Here is a 24181-nt window from a genome sequence, read left to right as displayed (position 1 = left end):
TTTAAAAACTTTGTTTATTGGCACAGCAAGTTAACAAGAGAAACTTTAAGTCTTTTTGTATTTTAACTGAATTATAAGAAAAATATGATTAAACTAATATCTCAGATGCGATTTCTGCGGCAATCCAAGAACACTTCTTGGGGCTAATATCAAGTTTAAATGAATATTTACCTCCAATTGATGCCAGTAAAATGTGGATTAAGAACCCGTTTACTGTTGGCACAGAAAATGAAATACTACAACTGAGTGCATCAGAAGTGGATTCATTAATTGAACTTTCCAGTGACTCTGCCTTAAAAGAGAACTTTGATAAACTCTCCTTGATTGATTTTTGGTTGAGCTGTAGAAATGAATATTCACATTTATCTGAGAAAGAAGTCAAATTCTTAATGCCTTTCATCCTGACGTATAAGTGTGAAACTAGTTTCTCATCTTTGGTTTTTTTCAAAAATAAATATAGAAATAGATTGAATGTTGAATCAGATTTGAGGATAAAACTTTCTTCTTTTGCTCCTGACATAAAGTTGCTATGTGATGCAAAACAACATCACCCATCCCATTAATTTTCTTTTTAGTTATTTAAAAGCTATAAAGTGCACACAAATGACTTATATTCAACTCACTCAATTATAAATAAACAAACTTTACAACTGTTAAAATTCTACTGGTTAAATTGTAATTGAGATTTATGTGATGTACTGATGTTATGAATAAATAATACATAATGAAAATGTATTCATTTTTCTTTTTTTTTAATATGCATTTATATTTTTGGGCTGCAAAAAACAATACTAAAATAGGTTCCAACTAAAGTAAAAAGTTTGGGAAACCCTGGTCTAGCCAGCTTTCTATCCATCTTACAGTCCACTTATCCAATCCATATTCCCTTAACTTTCTGGCAAGAATATTGTGGGTGAGCGTATCAAAAGTTTTGCTAAAGCAGGCACTGGTGGCTTTGGGAGGACTAGAAACTTATCTGCATATTCATCATTTGCTTAATGAATATGTAAATATGCAAATGAATGTTACCGGTTCTCCAAAAGCTCCTTAATGGATTTACTGGTCCCCATGTCAAAAAGTTTGGGAACCCTTGGGCTAGATGATTTTTGGTCCCGCCCTGAGTGCAGAGGACAGGACTTGATGACTTCTTGAGGTTCCTTACAGTTCTAACAAAATGCAGGACAATGTAGCACTTTAAAGACTAACAAGATGGTTTATTAGATGATGAGCTTTCGTGGGCCAGACCCACTTCCTCAGATCTGAGGAAGTGGGTCTGGCCCACGAAAGCTCATCATCTAATAAACCATCTTGTTAGTCTTTAAAGTGCTACATTGTCCTGCATTTTGCTTCAACTACCCCAGACTAACACGGCTACATTTCTATCACTATCTTACAGTTCTAAGATTCTATGAATTGTTCTCCATGTTTACTGAAAGTAGGACAAATAGCAATGGACTTAATCTGTAGTGAGGGCAATTTAGATCTTAGATATTAAGAAAAAGCTTTTAAACTAGGTATGGTTAAATTCTATAATAGGTTTCCAAGGGAAGTTGTAAAATCCCCATTGCTGGAGGTTTTCAAGGACAAGATGAACAAACACTTGTCATCAGTGGTCTAAGTTTACTTGATCCTGCCTCAGTGCAGAGAACTGGACTTCATGACCTCTAGAGGTCCCTTCAAGGTCTACATATCTATGATTCTTAAACAAAAATATTTCCAAGTGAGAAGGCAAGCAAGACTGAATGCTCCCATAAGAAATCACCAGTTACATTCTGCCTCCCCAAATATTTTCACTAGCACTACCACTAGTAGTGTCATAGTGTCACTGGTATTGAGTGATAGTGACAAACTCCTGTTTCTAAAGAGGAGGAAGCTTGCAGAATGGCAAGATCAGTGCTAGAATAGCAAAGAATCTATGCCTTGATTCTGCCAGCCATAATCCTCTTCTCGTAGAGTGGAATATTGAACACCGTTATAAATCTGGTCCTAACGCTTTACCCTTTCATGGGTTGTCTGCGAGGATCCTTACATTTGCATTAATACTCATGCTGCCCAGTGAAAATTGCTCTGACTCATTAGCAAGCAACTACTGACCATTTCTTAAAATGACACAGTCAAGAAGTTTAAGTCCAAAATACGTTTTTTAAACAAAAGACAAGGCAAGAATTAAAAAAAAACCAACCAGGTTCCTGGTAGGAAAAGCCTATTATTTTGCCAAAGAAAATGCAGTCTGATACCTCCTAGTATGACAGTATTTTGCTGATGTTCATGGAAACCAACAATCATAAATTTCCTGACTAAAAAACTAAACACCTAGATGGTCAACTCTGGTTCACGTCTTCCCCACAACTCACCTACAAAAGACTTCACAGTGATTTTCAGCTGCATGAAACAATAAATCCTGTGGGCTCAGCTGATGTAAAAGGGTGCAGCTCCATTCACTTAAGTGGAATAGCTACCCTGACATCAGTAAGGCAGCCGATCCTCTACATTATCAATAATATTTTGTATTATACATCAATGCAATCTTTGTGCTTCTTCATAACATGCTCTACTCTACACCTCTTATTTGTAAACTATGACTCTCTTCATAATCATGAAGTATTTGGTATGATCTTGATTGATTGATGGATTGATTGGATGCTGGAATGTCTATATATGTGGCTGTCAGCGGCTGTATCTTTGATTGGGAAGATGATGGGCATGTTGGCCGCTTTGTATCCAGGCTAAATAAGGGAGCAGTTAAGCTATGTGTACACTACAGAGTTTTTTTTTGAAAAAAGGCCATTTTTCTGAAAAAACTTGCAGAGTGTTCACACCTCAAGCACATTTTTGTGCACAAAAATCGAAAGAACAGAGGGTTTTTTCCGGTGTAGGTATTCCTCATTCTATGAGGAAGAACACCTTTTCGTGAAAGTGATCTTTTGCGAAAAGGTATATGCGGATGGGGAAGACGAGTTTTTTGTGTAAAAAGAGTAAAAAGGAAAAAGCACAGGTGCCCTGGTGACCATTCTGTGCATACCAATCAGTGCTTACTTTCAAGAGAGTGTCTAGGCAGTCTAGATGCTCTTTTTTGCAAAAACGCATCGCCTTTTCAATGAGCTTTCGTAATATGGACGCACTCTTGCGCAAGACATTTTTGTGGAAGATCTCTTCCAATAATAGCTTCTTGCGCAAGAAGCCTGCAGTCTAGACAGAGCCTTAGAGACCAGGACTACACTAGAAACTTAGATCAGTATAACTAAATTGCTTAGTGGTGTGAAAAATCCACACCTGGAGTTATACCGACCAGGGCTGCCAACAGAATTGCCAGGCTCCTGGGAAAGGTAGGACGGCTTGCCCCCAGAAAGGGCAGAGCCTCAGGTAGAAGGTTAAGGGCTAGGACTAGCCTCCCACAGCTATCCCTTCAGTATTTCTGGACCTGCGCCATGCAGGGCTCCAGCAGTGATTTGAAGGCCCAGGGTTTCAGTTGCTGGTACAGTAGCCGCAGCCAGATGCCACAAGCCCTTCTAAATTGCAAGGCCCTGCTGCAACTGCCCCTTTTGCTCCCCCATCCACCAATAGCCCTGATATTGACTTAACCTTCATGTAAACAGCAGCATGATGATGGGAGGGCTTCCGCCATTGACATGGCTGCTATCACTTGTGGAGGTGGATTAATGACGCCAGCGGTTCTGCATTGTTGTGCCCGGCTGTGCACTAAAGGCTGCTGGGCCCTGTGGGTTTCAGGGTCTGCAGCCATACAGCTGGGGTTGAGGACTTGGGATCCTCGGCTGGTTGCAAAGGTGGCGGGTCCACAGCTCTGCCCCACCCTACACACTCCAGTCTGCTACCTGGCCCCACATGGTGAGGAGTCTGGGGCGGTTGGCCTCAAGCTTGACAGAGTGTAGGGTCCAGTAAATATAAATACTAGAATCCACACACCCTCAGTCTACTGTGTTTTAATTTACATCAGCCTGTGAATACAGTGTAACAACTTTCTTTACTATGTGTATGTATGTTTGCAAATGTTTGTTTGCAAATACAGGCAATCCCCGGGTTATGTACAAGATAGGGACTGTAGGTTTGTTCTTAAGTTGAATCTGTATGTAAATCAGAACTAGCGCCCAGATTCAGCCGCTACTGAAACTGACCAGCGGCTGACTACAGGAAGCCCGAGGCAGAGTTGCTCTGCCCCAGGCTTCCTGGAATCAGCCGCTGATCAGTTTCAACAGGCTGAATCTGGACGCCAATTCCGACTTACATACAGATTCAACTTAAGAACCCCAGGCGTCCCCAAGTCAGCTGCTGCTGAAACTGATCAGCGGCTGATTCCAGGAAGCCCGGGGCAGAGCAACTCTGCCTCGGGCTTCCTGTAGTCAGCACTGGTCAGTTTCAGCAGCAGCTGACTTGGGGACGCCTGGGGTTCTTAAGCAGCTGGGGTGCTGCTGTGTTGCTCCAGTAGCGCCGCTCCTTGGCGCTACTGGACCAACCCAGCAGCACCCAAGCTGCTCTGCCCCAGGCGTCCTGATTCAGCCGCTGCTGAAACTGACCAATCAGGACGCCTGGGGCAGAGCAGCTGGGGTGCTGGCGGGTTGGTCCAGTAGTGCCGAGAACGGTGCTGCGGGACCAACCAGCAGTGCCCCAGCTGCTCTACCACAGGCATCCTGAGAAAAACCTGGTCTGGTGGGGTGGGGTGGGGTGGGGGAGGGCACACTAGCTGCGCCCCGCCCCCCCCCCGCCCCAGCAGACCTAGGAGACGCAGGCGGCGGGACCGAGATGCACCGCGGTCCCGCCGCCCGGGTCCTCCGCATCTCCCTGGACTGCTGCCACTCTCCCCCCCAGCAGACCAGGGAGACGTGGAGCAAAGACGCGGAGGACCTGGGCGGGGGGACCGCCCAGACGCGCCATGGTCCCGCCGCCTGGGTCCTCCGCGGCTTTGCTCCGCGTCTCCCTGGTCTGCTGGGGGGGGGGGGCCTCAGCAGACCAGGGAGACGCGGAGCAGCTTTTCTCGCCGCGGAGGACGCGGACGGCGGGACCGCGGCGCGTCTGGGCGGTCCTGCCACCCGCGTCCTCCGGGGCGAGAAAGCCCCGTTCGTAAGTGCGGATCCAACATAAGTTGGATCCGCGTAACCTGGGGACTGCCTGTACAGGGCCTGATTCTGAACTTAGAGTGAGCAGCATCAGCTCCTTGGAACACAATTGAATGACGGCTTGGATTATAGTAATCATAACAGGGAGTTCTCCCAAACTGAGAACCTTCTGGGGAAAAAGCTTCTGACTGATTTAAGAGATGCAGCTGCCACAGATTTAATCTGGATCATACTCCCATTTAAAAACCATTGAAGTTTTAAGATTAAGTCCTGATCCTTCAATATTATTTCACGTGGGATCAGGTGTCCACCAACATGGATGTCATTGTAAGACTGGAACCTTTATAGGACCAGGATCATACCTTTAAATATATATAGTCAATTCAAGATGAAAACAGTTGTTACCATTCTAATTTCCCCATTATTGCCAGCTACCCTGAATGCATGTCACGTAGCAGAAAGGAAAAGGTATTACTAGCTTTTGGTCTCCTCACCTGATTGTACCTTCTGCAGCAGCAAGCTGAGACAGCTTGAGTGCTGCATACTGACCATTGTTTGCAGCTCTCTGTGCAGGTATTTCAGAATCAATTTGGTTCTGATTTACCCAAACACTGAACTTTTGTGCTGCAATTGGGGTCTTTAGACACTGACGCATATTGGCTCAGATGTAGTAACCACAGAAGGGTTTGAAAGGGACCTCAGGAGGTCATCTAGTCCAGTCCAGTCCCCTGCACTCATGGCAGGCCCAAGCACCATCTCGACCATCCCTGATAGGTGATGGTATCCAATCTGCTTTTAAAAATCTCCAACGATAGAGATTCCACAACCTCCCTAGGCAATTTATTCCAGTACTTCACCACCCTGACAGTTTAGAAGTTTTTCCTAATGTCTAACCTAAACTTTCCAATTTGTGTGCTTAAGTCTCATTTATTTCTGTAAGAATGCGCTGCTGAAGAGGCATAGGATCTCCAGAGACATGGGGATTGGTGCTGAGCACAGGAAGGCAGTAGGTCATGGGCTCTGCCATGCTGCTGCTCAGCCTTTGTATTTCAATGTGGATATTTGGGCTAAAGCAAAGGAACTCAAACTGCGGTCTGTGGAAGCTCCATTCAGAAGGCCTACTGATAGTTCCCTTTAAGATGCATGCCGAGGCAGCTGTACACGAGAGAATAAAGAGCTTTCCCACCTTATTAATGATTCGTCGGTCCACTAATTAGGTGCCTGGACCCTAAACCCACATGTAAGGTGAGGTGGTGGCCTTGGGGGAATATGGGGTAAGTGGGAGGGGGCAGTGGGGTGAAGTGGGGGAAATGGGGGCGGAGGCAGTCCAGAGGCGCCAGCCACTAGGGGTTGGGGGCTAACAGCTGCAGCCAGGAGTGGAGCCAGACAAGGGGGTTCCAGACCATGGAGGGTTTGCTGAGAAGTGAAAGCAGCAAGAACTCTCCTTAGAATTCTTTGGCCAGGCAGGTCTTGAACATAACTCCTCAACAAAACTGACTCCAGTGTACCATGACCATGCTTTGGGGCCATCCAAAAGGTTTCAGTGGGATTTAGAGCTTCTTTCAGATACACATCAGATTTAACTGACCTTTTTCTGTGAAAGCAGTATGTGTCTGAGAAGAGTGGGACATCAGAATGCCCCTACCCAGCCTCCTGCTACTGTATTGCCCAGGTGTTTGTTCACCCCACACAGCTGCTCATGGGTTGCCTCTACACAGCACCCTTACCTACGCAAATTGAATAGCTTATTTTGAGGTAATTTTTAAATAAAGCACTATTCTGACAAATCCCTTAACCCTCGTGCAATGAGGGTTACCAGGACACTGGAATAGTGCGTCTGTTATTTTGAAATATATTTCAAAATAACAGGCATGTTTAAAGATGCGGAGTTGCTATTTTGGGATAGCTCTGGTATCCCAAAATTGCACCGCTCTCTAGACGTAGCCCAGGTTACCAGCATCAAATTACTATTCCTCAGCTATCTTCACATGGTAAAGGGTTAGAACAATGAACTATATTGTAATGAAAGTAGAAATTCCCTTTTATTGGACCAAATCATCATAATGATTGTGTGAGCTCATCAGTGTTTCAGGTTCCTATTTTAATTTAATTTTTAAAATTAAACAAGCTTGTTCCCTTGGATTTAAATTTAGGAAGGAAAGTCCTCCACTTTATACAACAGACTCCTATAATAATAAATCTCTTTTATGTTTTCTACAGATACTGCCTAACCTGGGCACTCTAGCATATCTGGTAGCCAATAAAAGTGGATGGATTTCAGTTCTCAAAGAAGCAATCCACATTATAACAGTGATTGTTTAGGTCACATACTGTCTGCTTGAGGAGACACTGCCAAAAGAAAGCCCATTACTGCCAAACATATCAGACGAAAAGGTAAGGAACAAAACGTAACTCTCCTGTGGATAGTCTCTCTGAGCTGCATTCACTTCTCAGCAAACCCACAGGTAAGTAACTGGTGTAAGGGATATTCTGCCAATAAATCCACAGTAACACAAAGTTTATAGGCCAATTTTTCAGCTGGCATTGAAGTCTATGGAGCTTTGCTGACGTAAAGTGTATCAGGATCTAGCCTTCTGTATTTCTGCATTCCTGACAGGGGTGAAATCTTGATTCCCATTAAATTCAGCAGGCTCAGAATCAGGGTGAATACAAATCAATGGTTTTTAAAATAAAAATAAAAATGGGATTTTTTAAAAATTTAAATTGGATTTTTTTATTTTTTAAATTATCAATAAAATACTAAATTTATCATTTAAAATAATAGCTACAATGAAATCCTATCACAAACATGCTAAGCATACACTTACAGTCTCGTAAAAGTGAATTAATGGCTCTAGTCAGTCAAGCCTAACAATCAGCTCTTGCTCCTTGACAGTTCTGGGCTCTCCATTTCTGTTAATCTGCTGAGAAACATGTGGAAAGACAGACACTGGCTGGATAGGATTCTTTTGTTCTGTCCTTATGTGATGGTGGATCTGGGCCAAGCATGGCAAAGTTAGTTAAAACATTGTCTGAAGACAGGGAGAAAGATAATATACAGGAAAGAACGGAGACAGCATAGAAAGGAACAGTAGAGTGGAGTGGAAAGGAAAAGGGAATACGTTATTCAGCACATACACAGCTTCCTACATTGCCCTACACTTTTACCACAGCAAAACAGTAATGGCTTCTGGGAGTAAAAGAGGCCCTATCTGGGAATATTTTAAAGAAATGCTTTTCCTAAATAAAAAAAGAAAATGTGTCAAGTGTAAGCAGCACAAGAAAAATATGCAGGGTCTAGCTGCAGGCATGAAACATCCTAAGGAAAACGGCTTATTGGGAGAAAATGATGTGGATGAAGATGTAGATTTAACTGAAGAACAATATGGATCAACTTTGCAATGCATCATTCTTCAAGACTCTCTATGACTTTTAAGAATAAGTTGGATTTAGCAAGTAAATTTCCAAAACTGTTTGCTGTGTTGGATGTTGCTAGAAAAAATAAAAAAGTTTAGCTTAGCTAATCCATATGGCTTGTTTAAGTAGTTAACTAGGTTTAGAATTTATCACCCAAGTAAACAGTACATAAAGCTGCAGTAAGAGAAATCTGGAGTTGCCAGTAAGTGTCATTTTCCTATTTTATATTACATAATACATGCCTCTTATTTTGGAATATCATGGTCACAGTTCATTATGGCAATGCCATAAGTCTGTTCCTATTTTACTTCATCATAACTCAGCTTTCCCAAAGGAACATCATCTTGTACTTGTTTTAAATGGGGCTTTACTCCAAAATTAAAAGCTTCAGAGGGGTAGCCGAGTTAGTCTGTAACTGGAAAAACTTGCAAGTGTGTTGAACCCACAAAAAGCTCATGAAACCATCTACATGTGCATCTACTAGACTATTCATTGTTTTTTAAGTTTTTCCAAAATTAAATGCACTCTAAGCACAGTCTTAGCTTTTTGGTAATTTGGAATCAGATCTGCATTAAATTGACAGTGGAAGTGGGGAACATGAGAGCTAGTTGTAGAAGTTTTAAGGACACTGTACATTTAGAGTTCTGAAGACTTGCCTGTTAGAGTTGATAAAATTTGAAAATTAAAAAAAGAGCATATGGAGAGCCATCAGCTGTCAGTTGACTGAAATTGCAAATGTGAAACATTTATGTAACATTTAAGATTTAGTTTAATAAAGTGTAAGTGCTATTGCATTTGGGCATATGAATTACTTCTTACCATTCCTAATGAGCTGCTGCCGCATCTGCAGTTTGACACAGGTAAAAAGTATTATATACTATTACCTAAATTAATAAATCAAGTTATCTAAAAATTTACACTAAGTATACCCTCTTAGATGTTGTAAAAATTGTACTGAGCTGTAAATTAACATATTTTAGTGATCAGATTTGCACCATTGTTTGAAGAAATATCCGTGGGAAGCTTGATTTAAATCAATGATTTTTTGCTGATTCTGATTATTTAAATCAATTCACCCTGCTCAGATTATCCACATATTTTATAAAACTATGAAACACCTCACATGTAATTAAAAAATAAGACAGACCAGATTGTTTGGCAGTACAATTAATACACACTTCAGTGTGAATAGTCAGACACAGATAAAACTAAATCCAGACAGATCACATGATTTGTGCTCCTGCAAAGTGTAAGACTCTGATTGTCATTATGATATGGACACTTACACAGCTTCTAACCTCTGCACCTGCTTCTTCACTTTCTAAGTCTCTGTAAATCAGGAACTCCACTGAAACCACTATTGTAAAAATGATGTTAAGTGAGAGGAGAATGTGGCTCTGTAGTTCTAATAAATTAATATTGATAGGACCTGATCTCTCATTGTTTTTATATTAAATGTAACTTCATTGAGTTTTGTTGACTTACTATTGAGTTACACTGCTGTTTATAGATCAGAGTAGTCTTCTTGACATCATGGTACTGAACATGATGCCTAGTAGTAAGCATCTGCAGGAATGGATTAATTGTTTCCTTTGCGCCTCTACCGTTTCTTTGCTCTGTAAAGTGCCATGATATTTACATTACATCAGTGACCATAAGGAATTCTTTATCCTTCCTGCTTATGTACTATGGACCCTTCTACATTGTGTGATTTTGGTTTTCCAATTTCTCCTGTCACCTGGATACTTTTCTGAAACCCTCCCTTACCTCTAGTCTTTGGGGGTATAATGCCTATCTATAGCTTCCCATTATTTTGCAGATATTATTAGTGATAGGTCTGGTTTCTCTCAATGATCTGCCAACATTTTCTGACTGACCTTGCAATATTTAATTGCACAGGTGAAAAAGCAGCTTCTCAAGTCTTCTTCTCAAAATACAAATTGAAACTAATTGTTGCTTAGGTGCAAAAAGCAGTGGAAAGGGACTTGCAACTAAGAATGGGCTGGGGGAGGGAAGCCTGAACTGAGGTAAGGCAGAAGGGAAAGGGAAAGAAATAAACAAAAAGGCCAGGTGTTTAGAGGGGAGAGATTAAAAAAAGACAATTTTTCATCACTCACCTACTGAATTAAAACCTTTAAACTATTTGTGCTAAGTAAATTTGGAAACTCCCAAATTGTGTAGATTTTAGAAGTGGCTGGTTTACTTAAATCTAGTCTCCTATACTCAAGTTTATGCTTATTTGGATGATGATGTTGCCTATGATATGCCAACCCCCCCACACACCAAAATCCACACTGTAATAATAGTACCAGTTAACCTCACAGAGCCTGCCTCTCTTGTCCCTTGCACAGATGACTCATTTTATAGGGTTGCCAGATGTCCGATATTGACCTGGACAGTCTGGTATTTTTTCTCCTGTCCGGTAAAAATAAGTTCAGAAAATACCGGACACCTGAAATGTCCGGTATTTTATGGTTTTTTTCCCTGACGGGACACCTGGCAACCCTACGACACACTCGGCAACTGGGCCAAGCCCCCAGCCTCCTTCCCCCCCCCCCGGGCCCTTGCCCACCTGCTTACCTCAGGGGGAGGGGGCTCGATCAAGAAAACAAGATGGCCACTGGCAAAAAGCCTAAAGACCTGAAGCAAGGGAAGCAATGCCTTCCCTGGGTCTTAGTGCTCAACCTCTCTCCTCACACACTTTAAGGGGCCATGCTGTTTTAATGCTGTTTTATTTTTTATTATTATTATTATTATTATTATTTTTTGCTTAGTAACTCTCAGGGTCCTTTTTTTTCTCAACAGCTTTGGTCTTCCCCCTTTTTTTCCTCCCTCAACAGAATTTTTTCCCCTGTGTTTTTTTTTTTGGGGGGGGGGAGTTCGGTATTTTTGGTTAAACCATCTGGCAACCCTACTCATTGACTTAAATAGAACTAGTTATGATTTAAAGATATGTATAGGAGAGAGGAGCCAGTCTCACATTCTTCTTAAACCAATCACAATTTTAAAAATTTTAAACCATTTTCCCCCTTCTGCTAATGCCACCGCTGGTTATTTCATTTAATCAATCTCAGCATAACACTGTACTATAAAGTTTCAGGAGCACATTCTCAGTGGTCAGATTAGAGTTGGGTGTATGTGGGGAAACCATAACTCTGTGTGTTCCCACTAGACTGAACAGCAGTAGAGCTGGAATGGGGGGGAAGGCAACAATAACACTCTTCTAATTTGAATACTGGATATTCTGGACTCAATTCCTGTGAAAAAGTGGACTAAATCTACTGGACTTAGTCTTGATTTACATAAGTGTAACTGAAAGCAGAATCTGACCTTCTGACATCAAATATACGAGCGCAGGAGAAAAGGAGACAAATAAGAAAAAGACAACAGCCTCACCCCTAATCCCAGGCCTGCCGAAAAGGGGTGGCAAAGGGGACAATGCTACAGGACCCAGAGGTACAAAAGGTCCCAGAGCTCCCAGCTGCTGTCACTAGTTAGCACTGGTGGTAGCTGGAGTCTTAGGCCCTTTAAATTGCAGCATGCTCTGGGCAGCACTGAGGTTTGGCTAGGGGAGGTGTAGTGGACTCTCTGTGTTGCTGAGGGCTACCTAGCCCCACCCCCAACCCCATACCCTTTCACCCATGGCCCTGCCTCTTCTGGGGGGTGCAGAGCAGCCCCCACACCCACCCACTGGTCTTACCCAGGGGCCCAGACAGGCTGTTGGCCTTGCTGCCTAAACTATTAAGGAAACTGATGTTGGGCCCAATTGCAAGGTTTGACTCTCTGAATTTGGATCCAAAGTTCCCTAAATATTGTATCTGTCTGGACCTAAAGCTTTGCTTTTAAACAACATATGGATTGAGACAAACCTAAAATTCAAATATAGATGGCAATGTCCTCAATGCTAGACATGGGCAAAGTAGAAAGTTCCTCAAAGCTTGTCCTGCAATCCCAAAGCTTATGTTTTTAGCTTTCCTGGCTACTTGTAAAGGTCTGTATCCTGTCAACTTTTTACAATAAATGAGGATTGAAACCCAGATAGGTGCTGTACATAGAAAGCCCATTTCTGCATAACAGAACCTCTCCACTATGCCTCTCCAATAGCAATAATGTAATATGCAAGATTCCCTGGCTTATTTACCATAACTACTAAACTCATTGTCCAAGCTGGGCATACTGCTGAGGCCATCAGTGATGCGGCTGGTGCACAAAAATACATAAAATTCTATTTGTCTTGCCCTTTTCTACAAACAAGCAAAACAGTGTGAGGTCTTCTCCCTTCTCTATAAACATCTGTAACTACCCATTATATCAACGTGAGGTGCATAACAAAGGGCAGAAGCAGAGCCTTACATTTGCCCAGTGGAGGTCAATCTGTAGAAAATGGAATTTCAAAATGGAGACTTTAAAAACAACTACAAAAAAGAAACCCTAACTATAAAAGCCCTGTGATGTTTTTCTGTTATGCAGTTTGTCACCTGACAACATTTCCTAAAGTGTCTGTGCCCAGTGAATTTATTTAGAATGTCATACTTAAAGCTTTGTCTGTTGTTTTGGATAACCAAATAATTAACAGCAGCAGCAGTTTTCTTAAGTCAAGGGATATATTATTATTTTTATTATAGTAGTGCCTAGACTAAAGGTCCCAACTGAGATCAGAGCCCCCATAGTGCTAGGTGCTGTACACATGTAGGGTTGCCAGATACTTTCATAAAAAATCCCGAACATGGCAGGGGAATAAATTGGTTGAGCAAAACAAAACAAAAAAGTCCCCACTCCCACTCCCCCGCCCCCACCAGACACAGCAGGGGGTAGGATGTCCCCGCCGGCCTTCTGTCGGAAAATTATATGTTCGGTATTTTCTGGGGTTTTTTACCGGACAGGGGCCACAAATAGCAGACTGTTCTGGCAAAAAAAACAAGACACCTGGCAACCCTATACACATGCTTACTGCAAAACACTCTCTGCCCCAGAGAATTGCAGCCTAAAGAGACAAGACAGACACAGACAGGAAGAAGGGGTATGCTCACTTCACAGCTGAGGAACTGTGATTCAGGGAGATTGTGACTTACCCAAGATTTTACATAGAGTGTGCAGTAGGGCTGGGAACTGAACCCTTATCTCTTGAGTTCTAGTTTAGTGACTTAGTTATAAGAGCTACAGCCTCTCTAGTATGGTTTGCAGTATTGCCCTATATAAAGTAAAGTATAAGGAGTGTCTAAGGCATACTGAAAATAGATTCCAGAGCCAGAAGAGACCATTCTGACTATCTAGTGAGGTCAAACCACTTGTATAAAACAGGCCAAAGAACTTCCACAAAATAATTCCTAGAGAAGATCTTTTAGTAAAACATCCAATCCTGATTTTAAAATAGCCAGTGATGAATAATTGGTAAATTGTTCTAATGGTTACTTACTCTCACAATTGAAAATGTAATCCTCACTTCCACTCTGAATTTGTGTCTAGGGTCACCTTTCAATCATTATATTGTGTTATATCTTCAGCTGCTAATTTGAAGAAACCATTGTCAAATGTGAATTCCCCATGTTCATACTAATAGACTAGGATCAAGTCACCTCTTATTCTTCTCTTAGTTAAGCTAAATAGACTGAGCTCCTTAAGTCTATACTAAATACTGAGGTAAGGTTATCCCAGGCAAAACTGATTTTAAGTGTGACCACTGTTCTTGGGCTGTGTGCTACCAAATTCATCCCACCACAATGTGGCGGCAGACCATAGAGTTTCGGTCTCCAAATCTCTGAGTGGCTGCTATTCTGTTTGTGTGAAGGGAGCCCTGGTTACTAGATCTGCATCTGTAGAGATTTAGTGGCCTCTTCCCCTGTCTGCCCCAGTGAAGGGAAGACCTTGGCTGGCATAGAACCCATTGGTTCAGTGTGAACAGTACAGAGAGTCCCTCCCCCACCTGTGTGGCTTCTCTAGCCATGACCTCTTTCCCCTGCACAAGGATACCACAGGAATTGTGTGGCCGAGAAGGAGCCTTCTCTCAATGTGTTAATTTCACCGTGGCCCTTATCTACAATAATAAAACATCTGTGACTCCAATATCTAACATTTTCTGAAAAGTGGCCCATCCAAAATTTTAATATGCTTCAGCTCCCTTTTCTAGGAGACAATTTAGAGGGAAAAGAGACAGCCTGGCACCACTAGCCCCTCTTCCAAAATTAAATATGATCTTTGCTTCAGTATTTTTAAACAAGAATTTTAATATTGCCACTCAGGCTAAGCTCTTAAGACTTCCTGGTTTTAGCCTTCGAAGTTCTTTTCACTTCAGCACAGCTCTCTGAGGCAAATACCACCATCCTTGTGTTACACGTGGGGAAATGAAGGCACTGAGGCCAAGAGACTTAATCACTGCCCTGCTGTAAGTGGTGTCATCAGAAACAAGCTGTGTTCACTTAGTGCTAAGTTAATAAACATAGGAAACACACACACACATGTCCTGAAGCTGAAACCATGTCTATTCTACTTTACAAGTGAATGGAGTGCTGTCAAAAGAGGCTAAAGCCCTCCAAGCAATACACCAGTTCTGAAGCAGTGTTTTGCCTGTGGAAGTAACTTCACTTGGCACCAACAGAGCAGCCATGACATGTTTCAATCTTTCTGTACAAAATCTGATAAACACTTTCACTTTTTCCAGATAGGAAGTGTGCGTAATTAGCTAGATACCTGTGACAATCCAGGCATGCTACTGAGAACTGAGAAAACACACAATACTTATTATTTAATAACTTTAAACACCTCTTTGTGATTTAAACATTTATTTTCCAACATGTCTTTTCTTCCATGGAGATGATAATACACAATGTGTTTACATATAAACCCCTCTCTGAAACATGTCTTCCTGTTGAGATGATCCTATGTCTGTGACATGGTTTCATTTAGCTGCCACTCCATTTGCAAAATGATTCTCTCGGAAATAATTCCCATAAAAGCAGTCTGGATATTGCAAAGAAGAGTTTAATAGGGATGGATTTCTGATGCTGATGTGATTATGCAAAGCATCACCCACATATTTTACATAAAATGGTTCTGAAACATTATCAAAATGAACTCTCTCTTTTTCGAACTGCAAAGAGCACCCCCTCCCCCCCACGACGGATTTCAGCTCAGATGATGCAGACCCAGTTTCAGAACCAGACGTGAACTCCATGCAAATATCTTACAAGCAAAGCTTCATTTTACCCCGTCTGAAATCCAGACACAAGGGGATCAGACACAGCCACACGCTGGCATAAGGACTCAGGCTGGCAGAGGAATTAGAGACACTGACATACTCCCTCACACATGCATAATACACAGAATATTGTCTCCCAGCTGGGCTGAGCTAGTGTCTGCCTATGCACCTAGGCAGGAAGGCAGGCACTGGCCAGAGCAGACCCCAGTGAAGGAAGCATGCTAGTGCGAGGGACCAAAGTTGCTCCTGCAGTGCCTCTGACGCTCTGCATTATGCCAAAGCTGAAGGGTGCGCGCTCAGGTGCTTCACTCACCTCCACAAAATAAAAGCAGGGCAAGAGGGTGACGCTGTCCTTGGTCACTTTGCCTTTCTGCCGCTCCTTTGCAGACATGCTGGCGGAGGGGGTGAGCTGGGCTCTCCTTCGAGGGCTGCGCTTCGAAGCGGGCTTGCTCGCCTCCCGCTCCGGTGCCTTGAGCTGCTGTCACATGCCCTAGAGGCACCTCTGGAGAGCCCCGCGTGAATCCTCCCCCCTTTGCAGCAGCAGCAGCCCAAAGCCTCTTCTCGGCGAGAGATTCCCTTCCTTCCCCAACGCTGCTGCAATGGCTTCCACCCCCGGCACGGAGCCCCGGCTGCCTATGCCCGAGGAGGATTCGCTGCACTTACAATCCTGAAGCTTCGTGCAATATTCATGGGCTTGACGTCAGGAAACCTACTCCCGGGGAAAGGCAGGGGCCCCGTTATCCTCCAGGAGGGGGGGAGAGTGCTCCAGCCACCTTAACCCCTTCCCTGCTGGCTGGGTTGCCCTGGGGGTGAGCAGCAGAGCTGGGAGGTGGGATCCTGAGGCAGGTGGGACAGGAAGGACAAGAAGAGCCGCAGCTGAGGGGCAAATGGGCCTCGGGATTCCCCGGGAGCGCAAGACGGAGGCGTGTAGGAAGCTCTGTAAAGGGACTGGCTAGGGGCAGGGGGTGACTGTGGCTTCGCCCCTCCTCCACGGTAGGGACACCAGCAGGTAGCTGCCGCATCCTCACATGCAGGCAGTGATGCCAGGGGAGCGGGCTGAGGAGGACAAGGGTGTCTCTTCTGAGGCGAGGAGGAGTCCAGTGGTTCCTCTCCTCCCTGACCCCTCAGCCCAGGGGACATAGGAGGCTGCCGAGATGAGTAACCAGCAGGGGGCAGATTCAGCTGGCGGGGGTCTGTGTGCTGGCTGGACGGGGGCTGCCCCAGGAGGGAGCTGAGGAGAAGGACTTGCAGAGCTAATTGGCTTTTCACGAATAAGACCCAAAGTTGCAGTGCTCCAGACGCATTACAACAGGCAATCTGCACGTGGCGGGGCCATTTTCACAAGGTAACTGCTTTGGTGGAAGGGGGATGTGGTGAACATAATACACCAGGACTTTAGCAGGGCTTTTGACACAGTCTCACATCAGGGTCATCTCTAGGGGGATATGGGGTCTGGGGCAATCCTCCCTTCCCCTGCCTCTTCCCATCCCTCTTCCGGCCCCTCCTATCCTCATTGTACCCCTGCCCTGAGAGACGTGACCTGGGGGCCTGCTCACTCACCATGGTGGCAGGAGCCATGGGAAGTGGAGTGACCCCAGCAGTATCCTCCACTCTGCCACTATTTCCCTGGGGAAGCAGTGCAGGCTGGGCCCGAGCCCAGAGCTTGGGTGGAAGGAGGCTGGGGCGCTTTGCTTCCTGCCACTGCAATGAAGTGGAGTGACCCAGCTGGAAGAGGTTGGCAGAGCAGCACAGGCTTCTTGGTCACTCCATTTTCCATGGCTCCCACTGCCACGGTGAATGCAGGGATGCCTGACCCCTGCTGTGGTCCCATGCCTGGCCTCCCAGGTAATCCCCCAGTGTGCCCAGCGTCCCACAGGTTCTACCATTGGGTGGTTGCCCTGAACTATCCTATGGATGGGACTGCCCTGTCCATGGCTGACCTGGAACAATGCTTTCTCGGCTCTCGTCCACTAACGCCCCTTCTCTACCTATGCTACATTGATGACATCTTCATCATCTAGACTCATGGGAAAGAGACTCTGGAAGAATTCCACCACGATTTCAACAGCTTCCACCCACCATCAACCTCAGCCTGGACCAGTCTGCACAAGAGATCCGCTTCCGGGACACCATGGTGCAAATAAGTAACGATCACATAAACACCACCCTATACTGAAAACATACTGACTGCTATATCTACCTTCATGCCTCCAGCTTCCATCCCAGACACAACACACGATCCATTGTCTACAGCCAAGCACGAAGGTACAACCGCATCTGCTCCAACCCCTCAGACAGAGACCAACACCTACAACAAGATCTTCACCAAGCATTCTTGAAACTATGATACCCGCACGGGGAAGTGAGGAAACAGATTAACAGAGCCAGACATGTACCCAGAAGGCTTCTACTACAAGAAAAGCCCAAGAAAGAAACCAACAGAACACTACTGGCCATCACCTACAGTCTTCAGCTAAAACCTCTCCAATGCATCATCAGTGATCTACAACCCATCCTGGACAATAATCCCTCATTTTCACAGGCCTTGGAAGGCAGGCCAATCCTTGCCCACAGACAACCCACCAACCTAAAGCAAATTCTCACCAGCTACTATACACCACACCACAGTAACTCTAACTCAGGAACCAATCCCTGCAACAAACTTCGGTGTCAACTCTGCCCTCATGTCTATACCAGCGACACCATCACAGGACCTAACCAGATCAGCCACACCATCACTGGTTCATTCACCTGTACATCTACCAATATAATATACGCCATCATGTGCTAGCAATGTCCCTTTGCTATATACATCGGCCAAACTGGACAGTCCCTATGTAAAAGAATAAATGGACACAAATCAGATATTAGGAATATAATATACAATAACCCATAGAAGAACACTTAAATCTCCCTGGACACACAGTAGCAGATTTAAAGGTAGCCATCCTGCAGCAAAAAAAATTCAAGACCAGACTTCAAAGAGAAACTGCTGAGCAACAGTTCATCTGCAAATTTGACACCATCCTGTTTAGGATTAAATAACGACTGTGAATGGTTAGTCAAGTACAAAAACACTTTCTCCTCTCTTGGGCTGTGTCTACATTGGCACCCCTTTCCGGAAAAGGGATGCTAATGAGACCAGTCGGAATTGCAAATGCCGCGGGGGATTTAAATATCCCCCGCGGCATTTGCATGAACATGGCTGCCGCTTTTTTCCGGCTCGGAGTTTTGCCGGAGAAAAGCGCCAGTCTAGACGGGATCTTGCGGAAAATAAGCCCTTGAAAGTAGGAATAAGGGATCTTCCGGAAAAGGGCTTATTTTCCTCAAGATCCCGTCTAGACTGGCGCTTTTCTCCGGCAAAACCCCGAGCTGGAAAAAAGCGGCAGCCACGTTCATGCAAATGCCGCGGGGGATATTTAAATCCCCCGTGGCATTTGCAATTCCGACTGGTCTCATTAGCATCCCTTTTCCGGAAAGGGGTGCCAATGTAGACACAGCCTTGGTGTTCACACCTCCACATCAGCTGCTAGAAGTGGGCCTCACCTTCCTTGACTGAATTAACCTTGTTATCTCTAGCCTGTATATTTATACCTGCCTCTGGAAATTTCCAGTACATGCATCTGATGAAGTGGGTCTTTGCCCATGAAAGCTTATGCTCCAATACATCTGTTAGTCTATAAGGTGCCACAGGACTCCTTGTCGCTGTCCCATGTGAGTTTCTCAGAAGTAAGCTGGAGAAATCTATTTTCAGTAGAACTACCATTAAGTGGATACATACTTGGTTACATAATTGCAAACAAAGAGTAACTATTAGTGAATGAAGTCAGCTTGGAATGATGTCTCGAATGGAGTCCATAGGGGTTCTGGGCCTGGTGTTATTTAACCTCTTTATTAATGACCTGGATGTAGGAATAGAAAGCATACTGATCTCATTTGCAGATGACACAAATCTGGGAGTGGATGGAGGGTTGCAAACATTTTCAAAGAGAGAACTAAAATTCAAAGGGATCTTGATAAATTGGAGAATGGAGCTATAGACATCAAATTGAAATTCAACAAAGACAAATTTAAGGTGCTGCACTTAGGAAAGGAAAAACAGATGCACAAATAAAGAATGGGGATAAAGTGGCTTAGCAGCAATACTGCTGAGAAAGTTCTGTGTCAACAGTGTGATGCTGGTGCAAAAAGAAGGAAATTCAATTGAGGCTGCATTAACACAGTGGTCCCTGACCTTTTGCCCGGGGGCGAGGTCGCCCACACGCCGCGTGCCCAGGGACGGGGCCTCCTACGCACCATGCGCCCAGGGCCAGCACCGCTCATGCGCTGCACGCCTGGGGCAGGGCCAGCCCAGATCACTCATTCCTACTTGAAAGTCAAATAAGTAGGAATAAGAGATCCTCCAGAAAAGGGCTTTATTCCGGAGGATCGTTCTAGTCTAGACGCTTTTTTTCCGGCTTTTCCCCAAGCTGGAAAAAAAGCGGCAGACATGTTTATTTAAATCCGCGGGGGATATTTAAATCCCCCATGGATTTCCCTATGCTGACTTACCTGATTTGCATCTCTTTTCCGGAATTTGTGGCCAGTCTAGACGTAGCCCAGGGAACTAGGACCATTGATCTTATTAGAGTTATTCCTGATTTGTTCCAGTGAGAGGGAGAATGATCAGGATTAGAATATTTCAAAGTTAAAACCACTGGGTCCATGATTAAAGGTATCAAGAGAGTTGTGAGAGGCCGGGCCTGGTATCAGTTTGATGGTTTCCAGTGGTTTGCCTATTCAGTCACCAAATCCCCCTTTTTAAAAACTGCTTTTAAAATAGTTTTGCAACTGCAGCAGCTTTAATATACACTGGATCATGTGAATCCTTATGGCTGGTGGCATCAGACTTGCTGTCCAATACATCTTTATTAACGCATTGAAGATGAGCTTGTTCCTTGCACAGTGAGTGGGTAATTTGCATGCCTGTTACCTTTCTTGTCCATTTCTTAGGCTTCCTCTTAGAGCTCTTTCTCTAGAGCAGAACAGCAATTTCCTTTTATTTCAGTAAAATTTGATAGGTAAATATTTGAATTACCCATCAACATTGGTCCTGTGATAAGTACATGCCTCCCCAAAGCTAGTGCTTATTGGAATATTTTACTTCTAGGATAACCATATTTACCCAAGTCATATCTGGTTGGCTGAGGAAGCTGGCTGCTCAATGGACTTGGTTGTATATTCTCTGTCTTCCTGTGCTAGCCTCTCTCCAAGCCCTGCTTCTGCTCTCTTCCAGCTTTGATCCTGCCCTGCACCTCGCCTTGTTCCAGTTTTCTCCTAGACTTGCTCCTGCCTTTAAAACTTGCTCTGTTTCTGCCTTCTTTGACTCCAGGTAATCTAGTTGTAACTCTCAGCCCTGACTGCTGGATCTCACTTTGTCTCCGCCATTGGCTCTGGAGTTTGGATTCTGGCTGCAGTTATAATCCTGATTTCTGGTGATGACTCTGTCTTAACCCTTGGCTTTGACATTTAGACTTTGACTGTGGGTCTATAGTCTTGGTCTGTCCACTAGGTCTGACTGCCTCCAGCCCAGTCTCTTAGCAGATTGATGTGACAAAATGAATAACTAATTTATTTAATAAACCACTCTCTGTACCCCTGTGTGTTTAATAATGTTTCATTTTTAATAGGCTAGAATATTCCACTTCTATAGTGAATGGGGGTGGGCTGGTATATGAGTAATGAGATGGATACTAATATGAAAACATATATGGTTGGCTGTCAGAGTGATTTAACCTTTTTGGATGGAAAATGGGCATTATTGAATCTGCCCAGACCCCTGCTGTCTGGAAGAAAGGGTATTGCACACCACAGCCTGTGTCTGTTTGCCATCTTGAAAATGTGAAGAGAGCCTCAAGTGATGTAGTGCATCAGGACAAAGAGACTAAGGCTATTCTTAGAAGTGGAAATAGTAGCAATAGTGGGACAAATATCTTAAGAGCATTCCACATGTCAGTGAGTCTTTTAGCAGGAACAACTAGTTCTTGGTAGTTACACTCTGCAGGGCTTGGCGAGGACCAGAAGTACTCAAGGATTCTTTCCAGACAATGGCTACAAGGTGGATGTGACAGGAGGAATCACTTATACTCATCAAAAGATGCTAGTTCACAAAGAATCTTCACTGAGACCAGGATCCCTCATCACATCGAAGAGAAGATGAGCTCTAGCATGGCCATGTTTATTTTGATGAATTTGGGATGGTCACACCCAGTAAAATATTTCAAGAGTGGCAATGTGCTGTACATGAGGCCACCCTAGCTAGTGAGAGCAGCAATGTTTAATATACAGAGCTAGAATGAATGATTTTTCTCCCCTTGCCCCTTCTCCCAGACTATCTCAATTTTTAGCACTAAAACTTTGGACCCTAAATAGCAAATGCGAACATACATGCACAGAGAAATCGGAAAGCTATGCCTGAAGGCTTGGTGAGATACAACAGAGAGAAGAGATATAAATTCCTCTGGTTCAGGTGAGCCTTTCTATAAAGCATAACAGTAACCTGGCACTGGGTATTATTCACATAATGTTTTCCGGAGAACCTGCTCTTTTTTCAGCTCAACTTGCCATTAAGGACTCAATACTACTTTCAGTTACAACCAAGGGAAGTTACATCAGTGTAACTGAGAGCATAATTGAGCCCTTAAACTCTGTATGAAACAGTGACGCACATGAGTTGCACACTCACTGAAGGATCCTGTGCAATTTCTGCCAATATCTTGAAAGAAGCTGAGTTACCATGAGCAATTGTTTCCATGGTGAAATGTGTTATTTTGGGATAATGTTTATTGGTCAGACCTTACAGTCTCTCTCAGATAACTCCCATTGATATTACTGAATATCTTACCTGAGTAAGGACAGGAAATACATAATATAGATCAAGTTCTTATCTTGTAATGTGATTAAAGTGCCTGTGCCCACTATATTGAGCCTGTGCACCTAGCTCTGTGTAAGGGGTATGTGGTGAATTGGACACCCCACATAAGATCTGAAAGGGTTAAGGTGGCTACTTAGGCCAATTAACTCTCCAGGAAAAGGAGCCAGGGAGCAAGGATTGATTAGATGAGGCTCGATTGGACAGGAGCAGGAGGGGCCTGTATAGAGCTGGAGAGAAGAGGACGAGGGCTGCAGGGAAGTAATCTTCTGTCAGTCCCTAGGTGTAGGTATAGCACTATAACTGGTAGTCACAGTTATTTCAGGAAGGGAGGAGTTTGGTCTAGCAAACATGGAGTGTGCATGTGTGGGAGCCAGTGAGGTAGGAAAGGCTCAGGGGAAAAGCAGTGCGGCTTACAAAGCATGAGTACTGTGTTTGTGGAGAGACACTGACTCACAAGCAGTCAGGTATTTTAATTAAATGAACAAATGTTAGAGAAGCATTCGCTAAAGGTTGAGCTCACTAACCCGTTAGTAGTTAATGGAGGAGATCCCCAATGAGGTACCTACATTCCCAGTAAGTGCTGTTCAATTAGTACTGCCATCCCCAGGTGTGGAAAAATCATCAGTAAGGCTCCAAAACCATGAAAGGGACTTTAAAATCACAAGAGTTCTTAAAAATTAATAAATGCGGACTTCATTCTGGTTTCTGGGCGGTTAGAGCTCATGCAGGTCAACTTTCCAAGCTTTTCTTTGCAAATGTGAGAGTTGGGATTTGTATACACACACACACACACACACACACACACACACACACACACACACACACACAGAGGCAGATATAAAGAGGGGGGGAGTCTGAAATTAGAAAGAAAATGTATATGCTTTATTTAAATGATGGGGCTCAGGGCAGGCAATTGGGTGTGTGTATGGGGGGATTTAAGGCAAGTGGTGCTGGAGTGAGGGCAGGGCCTGGGAGTAGGGTAGTGGTGGTTGGAGACTCTCTTCTGAGGGGAACGGAGGCACCCATCTGTCGCCCTGACAGCTCATCTCGAGAGGTATGCTGTCTGCCAGGGGCCCGTATCCGAGATGTTACGGAGGCATTGTCGAGGATTATCCGGCCCTCTGACTACTACCCCATGCTACTCATCCACGTGGGCACAAATGATACTGCCAGGTGTGACACTGAGCGGATCAAGTGTGACTACAGGGCTTTGGGAGTACGGGTGAAGGAGTTTGGAGCGCAGGTGGTATTCTCTTCTATCCTTCCTGTCAAAGGTAGGGGCCCGGGCAGAGAGAGGTGCATCCTGGAGGTGAATGCCTGGCTGCAACGATGGTGTCGCCAGGAGGGATTCGGCTTCCTTGATCACGGGGTGCTCTTCCAGGAAGGACTGCTTGGCGGAGATGGAGTTCACCTTTCCAGGAGCGGGAAGGCCTTGTTTGGACACAGACTGGCTAACTTTGTGAGGAGGGCTTTAAACTAGGTTTGTTGGGGGCAGGTGAACAAAGCCCACAGGTAAGTGCTGCATGTGCGGGACTGGGAGATGGGTTGGAAATGGGGGGGACTACGGCCTATAATGGGAAGGAG

General features: G+C 44.3%; 1 protein-coding gene across 1 annotated transcript in view; it reads right to left on the bottom strand.

The window, feature by feature from the left end:
• PLPPR4 (phospholipid phosphatase related 4) overlaps positions 1–16424 on the bottom strand; it is a 59993-nt gene extending 43569 nt beyond the window's left edge. Inside the window, exon 1 of the mRNA XM_006119840.4 lies at positions 15998–16424. Coding sequence (XP_006119902.1) covers positions 15998–16075 — 78 coding nt within the window. The 5' untranslated portion in view covers positions 16076–16424. The remainder of the gene's footprint in view (positions 1–15997) is intronic.
• Between the last annotated feature and the right edge of the window lie 7757 nt (positions 16425–24181).

The sequence above is a fragment of the Pelodiscus sinensis genome, chromosome 9, assembly GCF_049634645.1.
Source record: "Pelodiscus sinensis isolate JC-2024 chromosome 9, ASM4963464v1, whole genome shotgun sequence".
Lineage (NCBI taxonomy): Eukaryota > Metazoa > Chordata > Testudines > Trionychidae > Pelodiscus > Pelodiscus sinensis.
This window is presented reverse-complemented; position numbering and strand designations above follow the sequence as displayed.